This window comes from Heterodontus francisci, chromosome 43 (genome assembly GCF_036365525.1).
Source record: "Heterodontus francisci isolate sHetFra1 chromosome 43, sHetFra1.hap1, whole genome shotgun sequence".
NCBI classification, from domain to species: Eukaryota; Metazoa; Chordata; class Chondrichthyes; order Heterodontiformes; family Heterodontidae; genus Heterodontus; species Heterodontus francisci.
The window spans coordinates 5944534-5965063 of NC_090413.1; the positions used below are offsets into that span (position 1 = coordinate 5944534).

At 41.8% G+C, this 20530-nt stretch overlaps 1 protein-coding gene across 1 annotated transcript in view; it reads right to left on the reverse strand.

The window, feature by feature from the left end:
- Positions 1-20530, reverse strand: part of pkn1a (protein kinase N1a) — a 242454-nt gene that overhangs the window by 60758 nt on the left and 161166 nt on the right. The window contains exons 15-16 of the mRNA XM_068020838.1: positions 19685-19776; positions 11524-11700 (exon numbers count right to left, since the gene is read on the reverse strand). Of these exons, the coding sequence (XP_067876939.1) occupies positions 11524-11700; positions 19685-19776 (269 nt within the window). The remainder of the gene's footprint in view (positions 1-11523; positions 11701-19684; positions 19777-20530) is intronic.

The following is a 20530-nucleotide window of genomic DNA, read 5'->3' on the forward strand; positions in this document are numbered from 1 at the left end:
CTAGAGGGTACAGAAAAGATTCACAAGGATGTTGCCTGGTTTGGAGAACTTGAGTTAGAAAGAGAGATTGGATAGGCTGGGTCTGTTTTCCCAGGAACGAAGGAGGCTGAGAGGGGACATGATAGAGGTATATAAAATTATGAGAGGCATAGATAGGGTAGATAGCCAGAGGCTGTTTCCCATGGTAGGGGTGACTTAAAACTAAAGGGCATAGATTTAAGATGAGAGGGAGGAGCTTCAAAGGGGATCAAAGGAGTAAGTTTTTCACACAAAGAATAGTGTGTATCTGGAATGAGCTGCCAGAGGAGGTGGTGGAGGCAGGAACAGTAGCGACATTTAAGAGGCATCGGGACAGGTATTTGAATGAGAAAGGCATAGAGGGATATGGAATTAATGCAGGCAGGTGGGATTGGTATAGATAGGCATTATGGTCGCATGGATGTGGTGGGCCGAAGGGCCTGTTTCTGCGTTGTACGACTCTATGCATGATGGTGAAAATTAACCAATTAACTGGAGGAAGTGGCTCCACAAATATCCCCATCCTCAATGATGGGGGAGCCCAGCACATCAGCGCGAAAGCTAAGGCAGAAGCACTTGAAACAGTCTTCAGTCAGAAGTGGCGGGTTACTGATCCATCTCAGCCTCCTCCTGAAGGCTCCAGCATCACAGATGCCAGACTTCAGCCAATTCGATTCACTCCGCGTGATATCAAGAAACGACTGTAGGCACTGGATACTGCAAAGGCTATGGGCCCCGACAATATTCCGGCAATAGTACTGAAGACCTGTGCTCCAGAACTTGCCACGCCCCTAGACAAGCTGTTCCAGTACAGCAACAACACTGGCATCTACCCTGCAATCTGGAAAATTGCCCAGGTATGTCCTGTACACAAAAAGCAGGACAAGTCCAATCCGGCCAACTACCGCCCCATCAGTCTACTCTCAATCATGAGTAAAGTGATGGAAGGTGTCATCAAAGGTGCCATCAAGCAGCTCTTGCTTAGCAATAACCTGCTCAGTAATGCTCAGTTTGGGTTCCGCCAGGGCCACTCAGCTCTTGACCTCATTACAGCCTTGGTTCAAACATGGACAAAAGAGCTAACCTCAAGAGGTGAGCGGAGAGTGACTGTCCTTGATATCAAGGCAGCATTTGACCGAGTATGGCATCAAGCAGCCCGAGCAAAACTGAAGTCAATGGGAATCGGAGGAAAACTCTCCGCTGGTCGACGTCATACCGAACACAAAGGAAGATGGTTGTGGTCATTGCAGGTCAATCATCTGAGCTCCAGGACATCACTGCAGGAGTTCCTCAGGGTAGTAGTGTCTTAGGCCCAACCATCTTCAGCTGCTTCATCAATGACCTTCCTTCAATCATAAGGTCAGAAGCGGGGATATTCGCTGATGATTGCACAATGTTCAGCACCATTCGCAACTCTTCAGATACTGAAGCGGTCCGTGTAGAAATGCAGCAAGACCTGGACAATATCCAGGCTTGGGCTGATAAGTGGCAAGCAACATTCGTGTCACAGAAATGCCAGGAAATGACCATCTCCAACAATAGAGAATCTAACCATCTCCCTTTGACATTCAAAGGCATTACCATTGCTGAATTCCCCACTATTAACATCCTAGGGGCTACCATTGACCAGAAACTGAACTGGAGTAGCCATATAAATACCATGGCTACAAGAGCAGGTTAGAGGCTAGGAATCCTGCGGCGAGTAACTCATTCCCTGACTCCCCAAAGCCTGTCCACCATCTGCAAGGCATAAGTCAGGAGTATGATGGAATGCTTTCCACTTGCCTGGATGGGTGCAGCTCCAACAACACTCAAGCAGCTCGACACCATCCAGGACAAGGCAGCCCGCTTGATTGGCACCCCATCTACAAACATTCACTCCCTCCACCACCGACGCACAGTGGCAGCAGTGTGTACCATCTACAAGATGCACTGCAGCAACGCACCAAGGCTCCTTAGACAGCACCTTCCAAACCCGTGACCTCTACAAACTAGAAGGACAAGGGCAGTAAATGCATGTCAACACCACCACCTGTACGTTCCCCTCCAAGTCACACACCATCCTGACTTGGAACTGTTTCGCCGTTCCTTCACTGTCGCTGGGTCAAAATCCTGGAACTCCCTTCCTAACAGCACTGTGGGTATACCTACCTCACATGGACTGCAGCGGTTCAAGAAGGCAGCTCACCACAAGCTTCTCAAGGGCAATTAGGAATGGGCAATAGATGCTGACCTAGCCAGTGGCGCCCACATCCCATGAATGAATAGTAAAAAAATATATATATTACTTGGTCCTTTGGTATATGAACTATTGTACGCAGCTACTACAGGAGCCCACCAACACATGTCTCACTCGGTCAGGCTACACCCATAACTCCCTCTAGTAACCTTCACTTACAGCCTATTAAGGTGGTTCCATAACAATCCTGGAGCCACACTCGTAAAACATTTCTGCATCTTCTCTAAGCACATCTTTCCTTAAGTGTGGTGCCCAGAATTGAACACAATACTGCAGTTGAGGGATAACCAGAGTTTTATAAAGGTTCCACAAAATTACCTTGTTTTTGTACTGTCTCTGTTTATGAAGCCCAGGTTCCCATATGCCTATTTAACCACGTTCTCCACCTGTCCTGCCACCTTCAACGATTTGTGCACATATATCCCCAGGTCACTCTGTTCCTGGACCCCCTTTAGGATTGTGCCATTTATTTTTCTATTGCCTCTCCTCATTCTTCCTACCAAAACCCATCACTTCACATTTCTCTGCATTAAATTTCACCTATCATGGTGTCCACCCATTCCACCAGTCTGTCTATGTCGTCTTGAAATTTATCACTATTCTCCTCAAAGTTCACAACACTTCCACGTTAAGTGTCATCTGCAAATTTTTAAATTGCGCCCTGTAAGTCTAGGTCATTACTATATATATCCAGAAAAACAGGGATTCCAACACCGACCCCTGGGAAACTCCACTTTATAGCATCCTCCAGTATGAAAAACAAGTCATTCAACACTACTCTTTGTCTCCTATCATATCCATGCTGCCACTTTTGCTTTTATTCCATAGGTTCAATATTGCTGGCAAGTCTAAGGATGTAAAGGGTAGGTCATTTTGAACAAACTTCATTTAATTTTTTGAGAAAGCAACTATGTACTCGACAGATGAATGTCTATAGATGTAGTTTATATGGACTTCCTGCTTAACAGAATGGTTAGGCGGCAGAAGATAGAGGCTATGGATAATGGTTATGTAACTAAATTGGAAGGCAGTGACTTCTGGTATCCCACCAAGGAACTGTGCTGGGGCCTCAACTAGTCTCTGTATTTTTGACTGACTGAAACAACAAGAGAGAGCCATATATCCAAATGTGCCTATGACACAAAAATTGGTAGCATGGTAAATAGTGTACAAAGGAGCAAAAAGTTATAGAGATTGATCGTTTGAGTGGGCAAATGGTGAAAACCTGGAAGTCCAAAGAGATTTCGGGGCTCATGTAAACAGATTAAAATGTCATGGACAGGGACAGAAAATAATCAAAGAGGCAACTGGAATACTAACTTTTATATCTAGAAGGTCAGAATATAAAGGAGATGAAATGTTGCTGCAGTCATACAAACCCTTGGTTAAATCACAGCTGGAGTTCTGAGTATAGTTCAGGCTTATGCACCTTAGAAAGGAGATATTGGCCTCAGAAAGAGTGCAGCAGAAATTCACCAGAATGTTACCAGGTTCCAAGGTTTAAATGACGGGAGAGTACATGAGCTAAGCTTGTATCCCTGAAAATATAAAACCGTCACCAATTCAAAAAATAAAATGCATACATAAAAGGAACAGAATTTTCCAGACAATTGATTATCTAATTGGTCTTGTACATCTTTGGCCTCCTTATCTCGAGAGACAATGGATACACGCCTGGAGGTGGTCAGTGGTTCGTGAAGCAGCGCCTGGAGTGGCTACAAAGGCCAATTCTAGAGTGACAGGCTCTTCCACAGGTGCTGCAGAGAAATTTGTTTGTCGGGGCTGTTGCACAGTTGGCTCTCCCCTTGCGCCTCTGTCTTTTTTCCTGCCAACTACTAAGTCTCTTCGACATAAAAAACAAATAAAAGACTTGCATTTATATAGTGCCTGTCATGACCATCAGACATCCCAAAGTGCTTTACAACCAATGAAGTACTTCTGAAATGTAGTCACTGTTGTAATGTAGGAAAGGTGTATCGACTGTTCCTTGCTCTCCACCATTTACACAGGCTGTCAGGTGACTGGAGAACCCTCCTATTCCAGTCGGGAGATCACCTGTATATGCAGATTGGGGTACTATGACATACATAGCACCCCGACTGTAATTTTGCAGTGCAAAATGGGTAGGGTGCTCACCTCTCATTTGGAATAGCATTTCACAGCCTATCGAGCAATCCTTCTGAAGCATAGGTTACCAGGTAGAATAGCGCAAATAAGTATTTCCTACCGTAAAACGTATATAAACACGTTAAAACTAATTCTGCAGTAGGGGTTACAAGGGGTCGCACACAGGACAAGAACAGGGCTGGTCTGAAACAAACATTGCTGACTACTGTAAAACCTGAGTTTTGTGGTAAGAGATGAGAAATGCAATGGCAATAAGGCTAGATAGATAGCCTTGAGGCAGAATGGGAATGCGACAGTATGAATTGAACCACCTACAAGATGAACCAAAAGGTTAAAAGGATCAGAAGGAAATGAATGATATCCCTGGTTTCTCAAGTAAAGAACAATGAACAAATGATATTACTCAGACACGTTGAAGGGAGAAAAGAAAAGCATGTCACTTGAAAGTGATACAGTAGCCTAATGCACTCACGTATTAACCAAAACTAAGTAGATGGATGACAGCAGGCTTATGACACCCGATAAGTCTGTTGTACGTTAGTTACTTTTGGTACCAGACTTATGGGCACAGCATGTCACGGGTTGTAATTCTGATTTGTATTTTCTAGTCCCAAATAACTAGCCAATGGAAAAACCCAACACTCTGGAGGCTGTTTAGAGAATGACAATTGGGTCAAAAACCAATGGCCGATTTCACTGGGTACTTGTACTGATTGATTTGAAGTGATTATGCTTTATACCCCCCCCCCACTTCTTTACAATGTGTGCCATGGGGCAGGACATACTCAGGGATGGTGATGGAGGAGTCTGGAACATTGGCTATAAGGCATGATTTGGTGAGTATGATTATGTCAGACTGTTGCTTGACCAGTCTGTGGGAAAGCTTTTCCAATTTTGGCACAAGTTCCCAGATATTAGTGAGGAGGAATTTGCAAGGTCAACTGGGCAGGGTGTATCTTTGTCATTTCTGGTGCCTAGGTTGGGTGGTGCATCCGGTTTGATTCTTATTTGACTTGCCTGTAGTGGTTTGACACAATTGAGTGTCTTGCTAGGCTATTTGAGAGGGCAGTTATGAGTGATCAACATTGCTGTGGGTCTGGAGTCACATGTAAGCCAAGCTGGATGAGGACAGCAAATTTCCATCCCTGAAGGACATTAGTGAACCAGATAGCAGTTTCACGATCATTACTGAGATTAGCTTTCCATTCCAGATTTACAAATTAACTGAAATTAAATCGCCCCACTGGTGACATTTGAACTCATACCTCCACAGCATTAGTCCAGGCCTCTCGATTACTAGTCCAGTACCATTACCACTATGCTACCTCCCTATGTCCCTGTAAAACTGTTGTGAACCGCAAGGAAAGCAGAGTTCGAACAGCAAAGCATGCTCTATGTTCTATATTTAAGTGGTCATTGGATAGACATATGGATGAAAATGGAATAGTGTAGGTCAGATGGTTTCACAGGTCGGTGCAACATCGAGGGCCGAAGGGCCTGTACTGCGCTGTCATGTTCTATGTTTGATTCTGGTAAAGGCGGCACAGTGGCGCAGTGGTTAGCACCGCAGCCTCACAGCTCCAGCGACCCGGGTTCAATTCTGGGTACTGCCTGTGTGGAGTTTGCAAGTTCTCCCTGTGTCTGCGTGGGTTTCCTCCGGGTGCACCGGTTTCCTCCCACAGCCAAAGACTTGCGGGTTGATAGGTAAATTGGCCATTATAAATTGCCCCTAGTATAGGTAGGTGGTAGGGAAATATATAGGGACAGGTGGGGATGTGGTAGGAATATGGAATTAGTGTAGGATTAGTATAAATGGGTGGTTGATGGTCGGCACAGACTCGTTGGGCCGAAGGGCCTGTTTCAGTGCTGTATCTCTAAAACTAAAACTCTAAAACTAAAGTGGCATCAGGTATTTTAAACTCTCGGTTTTGTGATGACACACCTGCTACCACTGAATGTGCCTGAACAACATGCTGATTTAAGCAGCAAGGATTCATTTTGGGATGTCTGGATCAAAGAACTGCCTCATTAATAACAGTCACAATGGAAAGCTCCAAGATTGTTATTCACTTACGCTTTGTCATGCGCCACCTGGGTAACTCCCATCAAAGCTCAACACAGCATGTGTCACCACAATTCCTTATCTGGTGAACTCCAGTTGCAAATAATCTACAACAGTGGTCAAGTGGAGGCCTGAAACATCTCTAAAGAGCCTAAATAAAACTAAGGATTAATAGTTTAATTGATCTTTCAACTTTAATTGGGCCCCTGTCATTTGCTATATGGAAACTGGGATAACTCTGCTCCCCAAACAGCGTTCCGTTTGCTAGTGAGCACAAAAGGCAGAGGAAAGAGCACTGAATTTCATCCTCTGATTGAGCAAGATGCGAACAAAGGCCCAGAGGCATGTGAGGCAGCAAGTCTGCCAAGGGCCTGAGATGAAAGGAAGTTGGGCTATCAATAGTCCAAGGTGGATCGTGAGTACAGTTAATACAAACTGACTTAATATTTAATGTCTTTTCCAGGTTTGGAATGAGTGTTGCCAACCCTCCAGGGTTGTCTGGAATCTCCTGGAATTGAAGATAAATCTCCTGGACACCACTGTGAGCAACTCAGGAGAAGGAATCATAGGAACATTAAAAACTGATTAAACCTCCAGGAATACGACCAACCAGTGTTGGCAAGCCCATTTTGTTCCAAGTAATATAAATAAGCAACAGCGTGCTCTAGAATGTTCTGTAACTAGCTTATCCCAGATACTGGAACAAAAACAAATTCTTCCATTACCAGCAAACTGTCCTAACAATCGAAATGGAACTTTGTGACCGACGAGGGAATTAAGTTGTACAAAATGCATGGACAGAAACTTCACGCTGGAGGCCGCCATTTGGCCCCTCTTGCCTTCTCTGAATTTAAGTCCATCCCAAGATCTAATTTTCCTGCTTTCTCCCCATTATCATTTCTATTCTTCAAGTAATTATTCATTACATTTTTCAGTGCTTTGTACAAGCTCAATCCAGCACTGATCTCAGCTTGTGGCAAACTCTTCCACAATCCATAACTCCTTACATGAACAAGTTTTTTCTAATATCCCCCTAACTGTAGCTGCTGCTTATTTTGAGATCAGGGCCTCTTCATTTTACCCAGCAGTGAGAGTGGCTGTCTCTATTATCATTTTGACCACCTGTGTCAATCTCCCCTTAACTGTTTGACAGCCCTGGCTGCTCTCCTCTCCCATTCCCAACTTGGACCCTCCTTCCCTGGCACTTCCCTTCCTACAGTGAGACGACCAAAACTGCAATAGTATTCCAGATGCAGAATTATCAGGATATCTTTGCTTTTGTATTCAATCCATCTCAATATAGAGCCAAAACCCCATTTGCCACTTCTCATTGAAACTTACAGCTAGGAGGCGGCCATTCGGCCAATCATGTCAGAGTGTCAGCTCTTTGACAACTATCCAATTAGTCACACTCCTCTGTTCTTTCCCTATGGCCCTGCATATTTTCCCCTTTAAGCATATATCCAATTCCCTTTACAAAGTTACTACTGAATCTGCTTCCACCATCCTTTCAGGCAGCGTATTCCTGATCATAACTCGCTGTGCACAAAATTTCTCCTCATCTCACCTCTGTTTTATTTGCCAATTATCTCAAATCTGTCTCTTCTGGTCACTGATCCTGCGGCCCTTCATGATTTTGAACGCTCCTATAAAATCTCCCCATAAGCTTCCCAGCTGTAAGGAGAATAATTCCAGCTTCTCTCGCCTCTCCACATATCTGAAAGCCTTGCATCCCTTGAACCATTCTAATAAATATAGAATAATACACCACAGAAGGCCATTTGGCCTATCGTGCATATGCTGGCTTTTTGAAAGAGCTATCCAATTAGTCCCACTCCTCCTGCTCTTTCCCCAAAGCCCTGCAAATTTCTCCCCTTCAATTATTTATCCAATTCCCTTTTGAAAGTTATTAAATCTGCTGCCACCGCCCTTTCAGGCAGCACATTCCAGATCACAAAAACTCACTACATACAAAATTTCTCATTGCCTTGCCTTCCCCTGGATGTTTGGCTAATGAATTCAACTCCATGTCCTCTGATTACTAATCATGCTAAGAGTAAAAAAACTCTTTCTTCCTATCTACTTTACAAAACCCTGCATAATTTTGAAGAACTCTATTCAATCATCCCTCAACCTTCCCTATTTGAAGAATGCTTCCAGCTTCCCTAGTCACCACATAACTGAAGTCATGTTAAGAGTCATAGCTTTTAAGGGGAATTGGGGTACAGGGGGTTACTACATATTTAGGCAGGGAAACAGAATCACATTTATGACATGGTGCTCATGAAGTATGAAAATCAAGAAAGTGAGGCCACTGTCGGCACAGATGCAATCCCAGGATGTCAGCCAGAGAAAGATGCTGAGTGCATCTAATCTCCTGTGCATCCTCACCAAGGCCTCAACATCCTTCCTAAAGTGGCCCAGAATTGAACATAATACTCCAGCTCAAGCCGAACCAGTGATTTATAAAGATTCAGCATAATTTCCTTGCTTTTGTACTCTTCACCTTTATAAAGCCAGGGATTCTGTATGGTTTTATTTTTTTTTAAAAAGCCCCATCAACTTGGTCTGTCACCTTCAATGACTTCTATACGTGGGTCCCTCTCTTCCTGCATGGTTTAGAATTGTACCATTACATTTGTATTGACTCTTCCCATTCTTCCTTCCAAAATGCACCACTTCACAGTTCTGTCATCATAAATTGTCATCTAAAAACTTTGAAATTATGCTCTGTATACACAAATCCAAGTCATTAATATGTATCAAAAAGAGCAGTGGTCCCAAAACTGACCCCTGGGGGACATCACTGTATACTTCCCTTCGGTCTGAAAAACAACTGCTCAGCACTACTCTCTGCTTTCTGTCTCTTAACCAATTTTGTATCCATGCTGCCACTTCCTCTTTAATCCCATGGGTTTCATTTTTGCTATCATGTTTATTACATGGTATTTTATGATATTTTATGATACATGGTATTTTATCAAGTTAGTCAAACATGCCTTTGACAGATGCATGCTGGCTTTCATTACTGAACCCATGTTTTTCCAAGTGACTATTTTGTCCCTGATTACTGTCTCAAAGTTTTCCCATCAGTGATGTTAGGCTGATTAGCTTGTCTGGCTTATCCCCATTACGTATTTTGCACAGGAGTTTAACATTAGCAATCCTCCAGTTCCGATGAAGTGTCACTGACCCAAAACGTTAACTCTGCTTCTCTTTTCACAGATGCTGCCAGACTTGCTGAGTGGTTCCAGCATTTCTTGTTTTTACTCTAGTACTCTTGCATCGCCCCCATACTCTGAGGATTAGAAGATTGGAACATTGTGGCCAGAGTCTCTGCTATTGCCACCCTTACTTTCCTCAGCAACATAATTTTTTGACCCACTTTCAAGGTTGGCGTATCTGCATGTCTAAAGCCCACAGTTCTTTCACTGCTTTGAGAAGTGGCATCATAAACTAACTTTGATATACACCCCGATATGTCCAAGTACAAATCAAGTACGTATGGTTGCTAGATAGAGTGAGAGAGATCACAGTAGAGGTATAGAGTGTACAAATGGGGTCTCAAACTCAAATCCTGGGGCACGAGTCAAAGATGCCAGTCTGAAAAACGGCCACTGTTCAAAACCATTTCCTTGCTGCCTTTTGGTCACCTCTCCATATAGCCACCATCCCCTGTGACTAAGCATAAGTTGAGCAAGTAAGGGCCTATGTAAAACTTACACTGAATGCTTTCTGGAATTCCACATACATCACATCCACCACATCCCTTGTTATCCTCTCACAAAATCTATCAGGTTAGACAAATGCCAATTGATGTATCTCTTTTCATGCTATTCCCTTCCAAGTAGTAATTTACTTCATCTATAATTATAGGGTTTCTGATTTTCCTACTACTGATGTAAACCTAAGTAGTTGATGGTTTCCTGTCCTAGTTTGTCACATGTATAAATGTTAGCTAACTATGCACTTTTACCTGTCATTTAACTTTGCTTACTCAAGGTATTTAAGTAATCTACAAAAATACAGATGTTTCTCAGCACACAACTTTCTGGTCTGTTTTTAAGGTCTCCTTTAGTGCAATACCCACTGCAGTCTTCAAAGAGTTAAGGGAAATTGTTCAACGTAGAATCAGAGCACAGAAGGTTATTCAGCCTCACGTGTCCATGCCAACTCTCTGAAAGAGCTATCAGTCGCACACTCCTCCTCTTTCCCCATAGCCTTATAAATTCTTCCATTTTAAGTAGAAATCCAATTCCCATTTTGAAAATTACAATTGAATCGGCTTCCTCCACTTTTTCAGCTCATCATAACTCGCTGAGTTAAAAAGAAAATCTCATTTGCTCTGGTTCTTCTGCCATCTACCATAAATCTGTGTCCTCTCTGGTTACTGTCCCTTCTGTCACTGGAAACAGCTTCTCCCTTTCTACTCCATAAATATGCCCTCATATTTTTGTGCACCTCTATAAATCTCCTCTTAACCTCTATCCTCTACAGAGAACAATTTCAGCTTCTGTCGTCTCTCCAGGTAACTGAAACCTCTTACCCCGGTACCACACCAGTAAATCTCCTCTTCACCCTCTCCAAAACCCTGACATCCAACCTGAAGTATAGTGCCCAGAAATGGACACAATACTCCAGCTGATGCCTAAACAGTGATTTATAAAGATTCATCACAACTTCTTTGCTTTTGTGCCTCTACCTATAAAGCCAAGGATCTGGCATGTATTTTTTTTTTTAAGAAAAGCTTTCTCAACTTGTCCTGCCACCTTCAAAGATTTCTGTACATACATCACCAGATCTCTCTCCCCATACCCTCTTAAAATCATTTACTTTATAGGGTCGCTCCTCACGTTTCTTACCAAAATGTACCACTTCGCCCTTTTTATGGAATTTAGCAAGATAAATGGCCGTACCCATGTTACATGTTTACACATGCCACAATTAGCTAGTCATCTCTAAAATGGTCTTTAAGAATTAATTCCATTTTAAACCATGCTACTTAATTTTACTATAGGTTAAAGTTTATAACTTTGAGAAAGTGAAAAAACAAAATGTTTGAACTGCTGGTACTCACACAGCTCTGGTTTCTGAGAAGACGTCAGCATGAATGTGCATCATGAGATCCCCACCAGCTGTGTATTCCATCACAAAACATACATGCTCCGGAGTTTGAAAACAAGCAAAAAGATTGACCAGGAATGGATGATTGGAGGTGTTTACGGTCTCAAAGATCCGTTTCTCACACATAAGGCTGCAGAGGAAATAGAATAATTGAGCGCACTGGCTGGCACAGAGTGTTGTAGCAGCATTGCTTGGACAGCATAAAATGTCTTAAAGTAACATCACATCAGCTGGTGCACAGTGTTAAGCTGCAGCCCTTCCACTGGACTGATCCACAGTAAAGTAAAAAGGGATATTTAAAGTACAAAAAAGATGTATTGAATAAACTAATCAAACTCAGGATAGAGCCCCTGGTCCAGGTGGATTGCATCCACACATTTTAAAAGAATCCAGGGAAGAGATAGCAAAGGCATTACAACACAGATTTAATAATTCAATAGAAAAGAGCGTAGTGTCAGAGGACTGGCAGATATGTAATTTAATTCCTATATTTAAGCAGGGGGATAGAACATGCCCAGGGAATTATAGACTGGTCAACTGAACATCGGTGGTAGAAAAAAATAATGGAATCCTACTAAAGGGGAGAACAGAAGAACAGCTAGAAAAGAAAAATATAACAATGAGTAGTCATCATGTCTTTCAAAAGGGAAAGTCTTACTTGACAACCTCATTGAATTTTTTGAGGTAACAGAGAGAATAGACAATGGTAATGCAGTAGATGTAAGTCATCTAAATTTTCAAAAGGCCTTCAATAAGGTATCCATAATAGACTAATGAATAATGTCAGAGAACATGGAGTCAGGGGAAAATGGCAGAATGGATTGCTGGCTGGCTTCAAGACAAAGCAGAGAGTGGGAGTAAAGGGGAGTTATTCAGAGTGATAGAAGGTGGGAAGTGGTGTTCCACAAGGATCAGTGCTGGGACCACTGCTATTCACAATTTACATTAACTTTGTAATCAAAACCACTATTTCTAAATTTGCAGATGACACCAAATTGGGGGATAGTCAATAGAGGAGGACTGCAACAAATTACAAAAGGACATTAATAAACTTGCAGAATGGGCAAATAATTGACAAATTATGTTTAACATAGATAAATGCGAGGTAGTACATTTTGGTTAGACTTGGAAGGTACAGTCTGGGTATGGTAGAGGAACAAAAGGACCTCAGAGTACAAACAGATCAATCACTAAAAGTTGGCCACAGATTAGCAAGATAATAAAAAAAGCAAACTAAGCACTAGGCTTTTTTTTTCCAAGAGGGAAAGAATTAAAAAGTAGGGAGGTTATGCTAAACCTGTATCGAACCTTGGTTAAACCACACTGGTGTGCAATTATGGTCACCATATTACAGAAAGGATACAGAAGCACCAGAGTGGATGCAGAGAAGATTTACAAGGATGACACCAGAAATGCATGGGTATACACATTAGGAAAAGATTGACAGACTGGGTGTCTTTTCCTTTGAACAAAGGCTGAGGGGTGACCTAATAGAAGTCTTTAAAGTTATGAAAGGTTTTGGTAGACTGGATAGAGAGAGAATATTTCCATTTGTGGGGAAGAGCATAACTGGAGGCCATCAATATAAGATAGTCACCCGAGAAACAGGGAATTCAGAAGAAACCTTTTTACCCAAAGAGTGGAGAGAATGTTGAACTCGCTACACCAGGGAGTGGTTGAAGCAAATAGCATTTAAGGAGAAGCTAGAGAAGCATATGAGGGAGAAGGGAATAAAAGGTTATGATGATAGATTTAGCTGAAGGAACATGGCAGGAGGCTCAATTGGAGCATAAATGCCAGCACGGACTGGTTAGGCCAAATGCCCTGTAGCTGTAAGCTGCAGAACGTACATTGATCTAATCACAGCGCTAAGCTGCAGCCCTTCCATGGGCTTGATCAATCCCAGACACAAGACATGAAATTCTGTGCTGTGAGTCTGGGTGGGAATCTGCTTAAAATTTGCTGGCCAGATGGGAGAAGAGATAAGAGTAAAAGAATAGATCCCTGACAGAACACTCTGCAGCAGAATGTATCTATTCTAGGAAGCTGCAGAATGGAAAAGTGTAGGCTCCCCTAGGATTAATGATTCTGGAGACCAAAAAATAAACAAACCACCCAATCTATATGCATTAAGAATCATATAAATCAGAACGTTTTTGAACTAATTACACGTGAAAATGCTGTAATTATGTTGGAAATAGCGGGTCCGGAATAAATCGTGCCAATTGTGAGTTCATATTAAATGGTGCCAATAATGGGCCTCTGTTAATTAGCCCAATATGGGCTCATTATAAATGTAGCCAATAATGGCAGAATTTTAAACAATGTCAATAATAAGCCATTATGAAATGCTACGAATGATTCTGTATTAATTAACGTTCAGCACCATTTGCGACTCCTCAAATACTGAAGCAGTCTGTGTCCATATTCAGCAAGACCTGGACAAGATTGAGGCTTGGGCTGATAAGTGGCAAATTACATTCATGCCACACAAGTGCCAGGCAATGGCCGTCTCAAACAAGAGAGATTCCAACCATCTTCCCTTGACATTCAATAGCAGTACCATCGCTGAAACCCCCACGATCAACATCCTTAGGGTTACCATTGAACAGAAACTGATCTGGACTAGCCATCCAAGAACTGTGGCTACAAGAGCAGGTCAGAGGCTGGGAATTATGCAGCAAGTAACTCACATCATGACTCCCAAAGCCTGCCCACCATCTACAGGGCACAAGTCAGGAGTGTGATTGAATACTCTGCACTTGTCTAGATGAGTGCAACTCCAACAACACTCAGGAAACTAAAACACCATCAAGGACAAAGCAGCCACTTGATAGTATCAAACTTAAAGAAAAAGCCTATAATTGCACTCTGATGGGAGGCAGGTCAGAAGATTGGATAGAATATTAAAAAACAGCAAAAATTGACTAAAAGACTGATAAGGAAGGTAAAATTAGAGTACAAGAGAAAGCTAGCTAGAAATATAAAGATAGTGAGTTTCTATAGATATTTAAAAAAAGAAAAGTTAAAAAAGTGAACACTGGTCCTATAGGAAGTGAGTCTGGGGAATTAATAATGGATAATAAGGAGATGGCAGATGAATTAAACAGATATTTTGCATCAGTCTTCACTATTGAGGATACAAGTAATATCCCAGAATTAGCTGTAAATCAGGAAATGGAAGGCAGGGAGGAACTCAAGAAAATGACAATCACCAGGGAAGTGGTACTGAACACATTGTTGGAGCTGTGGGCTGACAGGTCCCCGGGTCCTGATGGACTTCATCCTAGGGTCTTAAAAGAAGTGGCTAGTGAGATAGTTGATGCCTTCGTTTTCATTTTCCAAAATTCCCTGGATTCAGAAATGACTAGACCGGAAAATAGTGAGTGTAACTCCTTTATCCAAAAAGGGGAGACAGAAAGCAGGAAACGACAGGCCAGTTAGCTTAACATCTGTCTTAGGGAAAATGTTAGAAGCTATTATTAAAGACGTTATAGCAGGGCATTTAGAAAAATTCAGGCAGAGTCAACATGGTTTTGTGAAAGGGAAATCATATTTAACCAATTTGTTGGAGTTCTTTGAGGGAGTTACATGTGCAGTGGATGAAGGGGAACCGGTTCATGTATTGTACTTGGATTTCCAGAAGGCATTTGATAAGGTGCCACATCAAAGGTTATTGCAGAAAATAAAAGCTCATGGTGCAGGGGGTAAGATATTGGCATGGATAGAAGATTGGCCAGCTAACAGGAAACAGAGTAGGCATAAATGGGTTCTGGTTGGCAAGATGTAACGAGTGGTGTGCCACAGGGATCTGTGCTGGGGCATCAACCTATCAACCTTTACAATTTATATAAATGACTTAGATGAAGGGACCGAAGGTATGGTTGCTAAATTTGCTGATGACACAAAGATAGGTAGGAAAGTAACTTGTCAGGATGACAAAAGGGGGCTACAAAGGGATACAGACAGGTTAAGTGAGTAGGCAAAGACCTGGCAAATGGAGTATAATGTGGGAAAGTGGGAAATAGTCTACTTTGGCAGGAAGAATAAAAAAGCATATTATCTAAATGGCGAGAGATTGCAGAGCTCTGAGATGCAGAGGGATCTGGGTGTCCGAGTGCATGAATCGCAAAAGGTTCAGCATGTAATTAGGAAAACTAATAAAATGTTATCATTTATCGCGAGGAGAAGTGAACAGAAAAGTAGTAGGTTATGCTTCAGCTAAACAGGGCATTGGTGAAACCACATCTGGAGTACTTTGTAGTACTCCAAGTACTTCTTATTTAAGGAAGGATGTAAATGTGTTGCAGGCAATAGAGAAGGTTTACTAGACGAATACCTGGAATGGGCGGACTGTCTTATGAAGAAAGATTGGACAGGCTATGCTTGTATCTGCTCGAATACAGCAGAGTAAGAGGTGACCTGATTGAAAGATACAAGATCCTGAAGGGTCTTGACAGGGTGGATGTGGAAAGGATGTTTCCCCTTGTGAAAGAATCTCAAAATAGGGTCACTGTTTAAAAATAAGGGGTCGTCCACTTAAGACAGATGAGGAGAAATTTTTTCTTTCAGAGGGCCATGTGGTAGTGGAAGTAGAGTCTTTGAATATTTTTAAGGTAGAGGTAGATAGATTCTTGATAAGCAAGGGGGTGGAAGGTTATTGGGAGTAGGTGGAAATGTGGAGTATTCAGTTCAGCCATAAACTTATTGAATGGTGGAGTAGGCTTGAAGGGCCGAGTGGCCTACTCCTGCTCCTAATTCGTATGTTCCTTCAACATTCACTCCCTTCACCACCAATGCACAGTGGCAGCAGTGTGTACCATCCACAAGAAGCACTGCAGCAACTCACCAAGGCTCCTTAAACAGCACCTTTCAAACCCACGATCTTTACCACCCAGAAAGACAAGGGCAGCAGATGCACGGGAAGACCACCACCTGCAAGTTCCCCTCCAAGCCACACACCATCCTGACTTGAAATTATATTGCTGTTCCTTCACTGTTGCTCGGTCAAAATCCTGGAACTCTAACAGCATTGTAGGTGTACCTACACCACATGGACTGCAGTGGTTCAGGAAGATGGCTCACCACCATCTTCTTGAGGGCGATACGGGATGGGCAATAACTGCTGGCCTTGTCAGCAATGTCCACATCCCATGAAAGAAATAATAAAAGAAGTCTGTACTAATTATCAGCAATAATGTGCTATTAAATAGTAGCTTTATGTGTCCATATTAAATGGTGCCAATACTAGAGCCATATTAAATTGCACAATGATGTGTCTGTATTAATTATTTCCAACAAAGGTTTTGCATTAAATGCTGCCAAAACCAGGATCTTTAATTCTTCCTATTTATAGGTCTGCATTAAGTGAAGTCAGTAAAAGGTTGCTATTAAATGTGAATGTCCGTGTTATTTATCGCCAATAATGGGTCCATAGTTGATGGCACCAGTGATGGGTCTGCATTTATGAGCCTGGATTAAACCCTGGATTAAACTGTTTCAATAGGAACAATTATGGCTCTGTACTAATTACCGGTAATAGTGGCTGCATATTCAGTGGGACCAACAGTGGGTGACAATAGTGGGTTTGTATTAATTATCACCGATAACGTTTCTGTACTAAATGGCGCTAATTATGTTCAGTATTAAATGGTGCCAATAACAGATGTTATTATTGTCAATAATGGGTGAGATAAAAAGTAACACAGCCATCAGTAAGATAGGAATTGAATCCATATGGATGGAGGTAAAAGATAATAAAGGATTAACCACACTAATAAGGGCAGACAACAGACCACCTAATGGGAGGTGGAGGAAGAAATAGGCAAACAAATTAGGGAATTGAATAAAAAACACAGAAGAGTCATTGTGGATTTCAATCACCCTGAAATAATTTGGCCAGAAGAGACTTGTGAAGGGTATATGGAAATAGACTTCCTACAATGTGTACGGGACTCTTTTCTGACCCAATATGTAAGAAGCCCAAATTGGAGGATTCACTACTGGATTGAGTAATGGGAAATAAACCAGAGCAAGTAAGAGAAGTAAAAGTAGAATAACATCCAAGCAATCGTGACCAGAACAGAATACAGTTTAGAACAAATGAGAAGGACATAGGCATGACAAAGAGCTGGGTAAATACGCTGCAGAAAAAAAAACTTTTGTGAAGGACTGAGAATAGAACTTGGGAAAATAAAATGGACAACAATATTGTCAAACTATGGTGTAGAATAGGAATGGGAAACATTTAAAACTGTCTTCAACAGAGCCCAAGAAAAATATATTCTGCTAAAAAAAACAAGAACAAACTAAATGCTGGTAAGTCACCCTGGATTAATAAAAGACAGTAGAGAAAAATTGTGGGCAAGGAAAAGAGACATAGACTTAATCCATGAACAGCAGGGGAGAAGATAACAAAGGAGAATATGAAATTAGGAGAGATGTCAATAAACAATGAAGAAAGCAAAGCGGAACTATGGAATTAAATTATCAAGGAACATAAAATGTAGCAAAATATTTTACAGGCATAAAAAAAGGAAAGTCTAGAAGGGAATAGGGTCATTAAGGGTCAGACAAGATAAAATCACAGGGAGCAATCGCAAAATGGCAGGCATATTAAATAATTGCTTTGCTTCAGTATTTACCAGTGAGACAGATCAGATGGGCATGACATCAGAAGATGAGATTAGAAATATTATAACCGCATTTAAAATAAAAAGAGAAATAGTCAATTAAATAAAGATAAAACCCCTGGTCTGGACAGATTGCATCCACCAGTTTTACAAAAAGTATCTACAGAAAAGATAGTAGAGGTAGTATTATCCATCCGAAAAAATTCATTAGAGAAGCTGTAATGCCAGATAACTGGCAGAGAGCTAACATTATAACTATATTTAAGATGGGAGATAGAACATGTCCAGGGGAACTATAGACCAGTTGCCTTAACATCAGCAGCTGGAAAAATGATGGAATCCCCACTAAAGGGTGCAAAAGATGTAGAAGCCAAAATATAATAATGAATAGTCAGCATGGACTTCAAAAGCAAACTTCACCAACCTTGTTGAATTTTTTGAAGAGGTAACAGAGAGCTGATAAGGGTAATTAATTCACTAGAGGTAATTTTTCTAGATTTCCAGAAGGCCTTCGATAAGGTATCACATAATACACTACTGAATAATGTCAGAGAATGCGACGTCAGGGGAAAAAGTATCAGAATGGGCAGCTATACTGAAGAGGACTGCAACAAATTACAAGTATACATAAACAAACTTGCAGAATGGGCATAGAACTGGCAACTGAATTTTAACATAAGTGCGAGGATTTAGATTTTGGTAAGAAAGATAAGGATGCCATATATTACTTAAAAAATAAGAATCTAAATGAAGTAGAGCAACAAAGGGATCTGGGAGTGCCAATACACCAATCACTAAAAATTGCGCTGTAGCTTAATAAGGCCATAGAAAAACAAACCCAAGCACAAGGGATAGAGGGATAGAATTGAAAAGTACGGAATTTATGCTAAACTCGTATCGGTTACACCCCAGTTGGAGTACTGTTTACTGTTCTGGTCGCCGTATCATTAAAAAGGATATAGAGGCACTGGAGTGGGTACAAGAAAGATTAACAAAGATGATACCAGAAGTGTGAGGTTATGAAGATCAGGAAAGGATGAACAGGCTGAGTTTCAGAGAAGGCTGAGAGATGACCTATAAACAATCATTAAAATTCTGAAAGGTTTTGTTAGGGTAGAGAGAAAGAAAGAGTGTTTCCACTTGTGGGGCAGGGCAAAACTAGAGGCCATTAACAGAAGATAGTCACCATAAAATCCAATAGGGAACTCAGGAAACTTCTTTCCCCAGAGACTGGTGAGAAAGTGAAACTCACTATCACAAGTAGTTAAAGCAAGTAGTACAGATACATTTAAGGGGACGCTCGATAAACATGAGGGAGAAAGGAATAGAAGGATATGTTAAAAGAGTCAAACAAAGAGGGATGGGAAGAGGCTACTGTGGAGCATAAACATCAGCATGGACCAGTTGAGCTCAATGGCTTATTGTGAGGTGTTTATTCTATGCAAACCAGTATATTATGTTTAAAAAGAAAGCAAATCTCACCTGTCAACCTCATCCCTTGCAACAATATCTCCTTTCTTCAAGGCTTTAATGGCAAATAGCTGTCCTGATTTTTTGTACTCTGACAACAGCACCTGTAGCAAGGAAAAACCCAAGGTGCCAAAAATGAAAGTGTGCTGGTTGCAGTGACATGTTGCTGTTCAGTTCTTTTTACCAATTGTCTGAGGTAACATTGAGTGGCTTCACTGAAGTGCTGGTGAACATACACAAAGCTTAAATAGAGTCATACAGCACAGAAACAGGCCCTTCGGCCCATCGTGCCTGTGCTGGCCATCAAGCACCTACCTATTCTAATCCCATTTTCCAGCACTTGGCCCGTAGTCTTGTACGCTATGACGCTTCAAGTGCTCATCTAAATACTTCTTAAATGTTGTGATGGTTCCTGCCTCTACCACCTCTTCAGGCAGTGCGTTCCAGATTCCAACCAACCTCTGGGTGAAAAAATATTTCCTCAAATCCCCTCTAAACCTCCTGCCCCTTACCTTAAATCTATGCCCCCTGGTTATTGGCCCCTCCGCTAAGGGAAAAGGTTTCTTCCTATCTAACCTATCACTGCCCCTCATAATTTTGTATACCTCGATCATGTCCCCCCTCAGCCTTCTCGGCTCTAAGGAAAACAACCCTAGCCTTTTCAGTCTCTCTTCATAGCTGAAATGCTCCAGCCCAGGCAACATCCTGGTGAATCTCCTCTGCACCCTCTCCAGTGCATTCACATCCTTCCTATAGCGTGGTGCCCAGAACTGTACACAGTACTCCAGCTGTGGCCTAACTAGCGTTTTATACAGCTCCATCATAACCTCCCTGCTCTTATATTCGATGCCTCGTCTA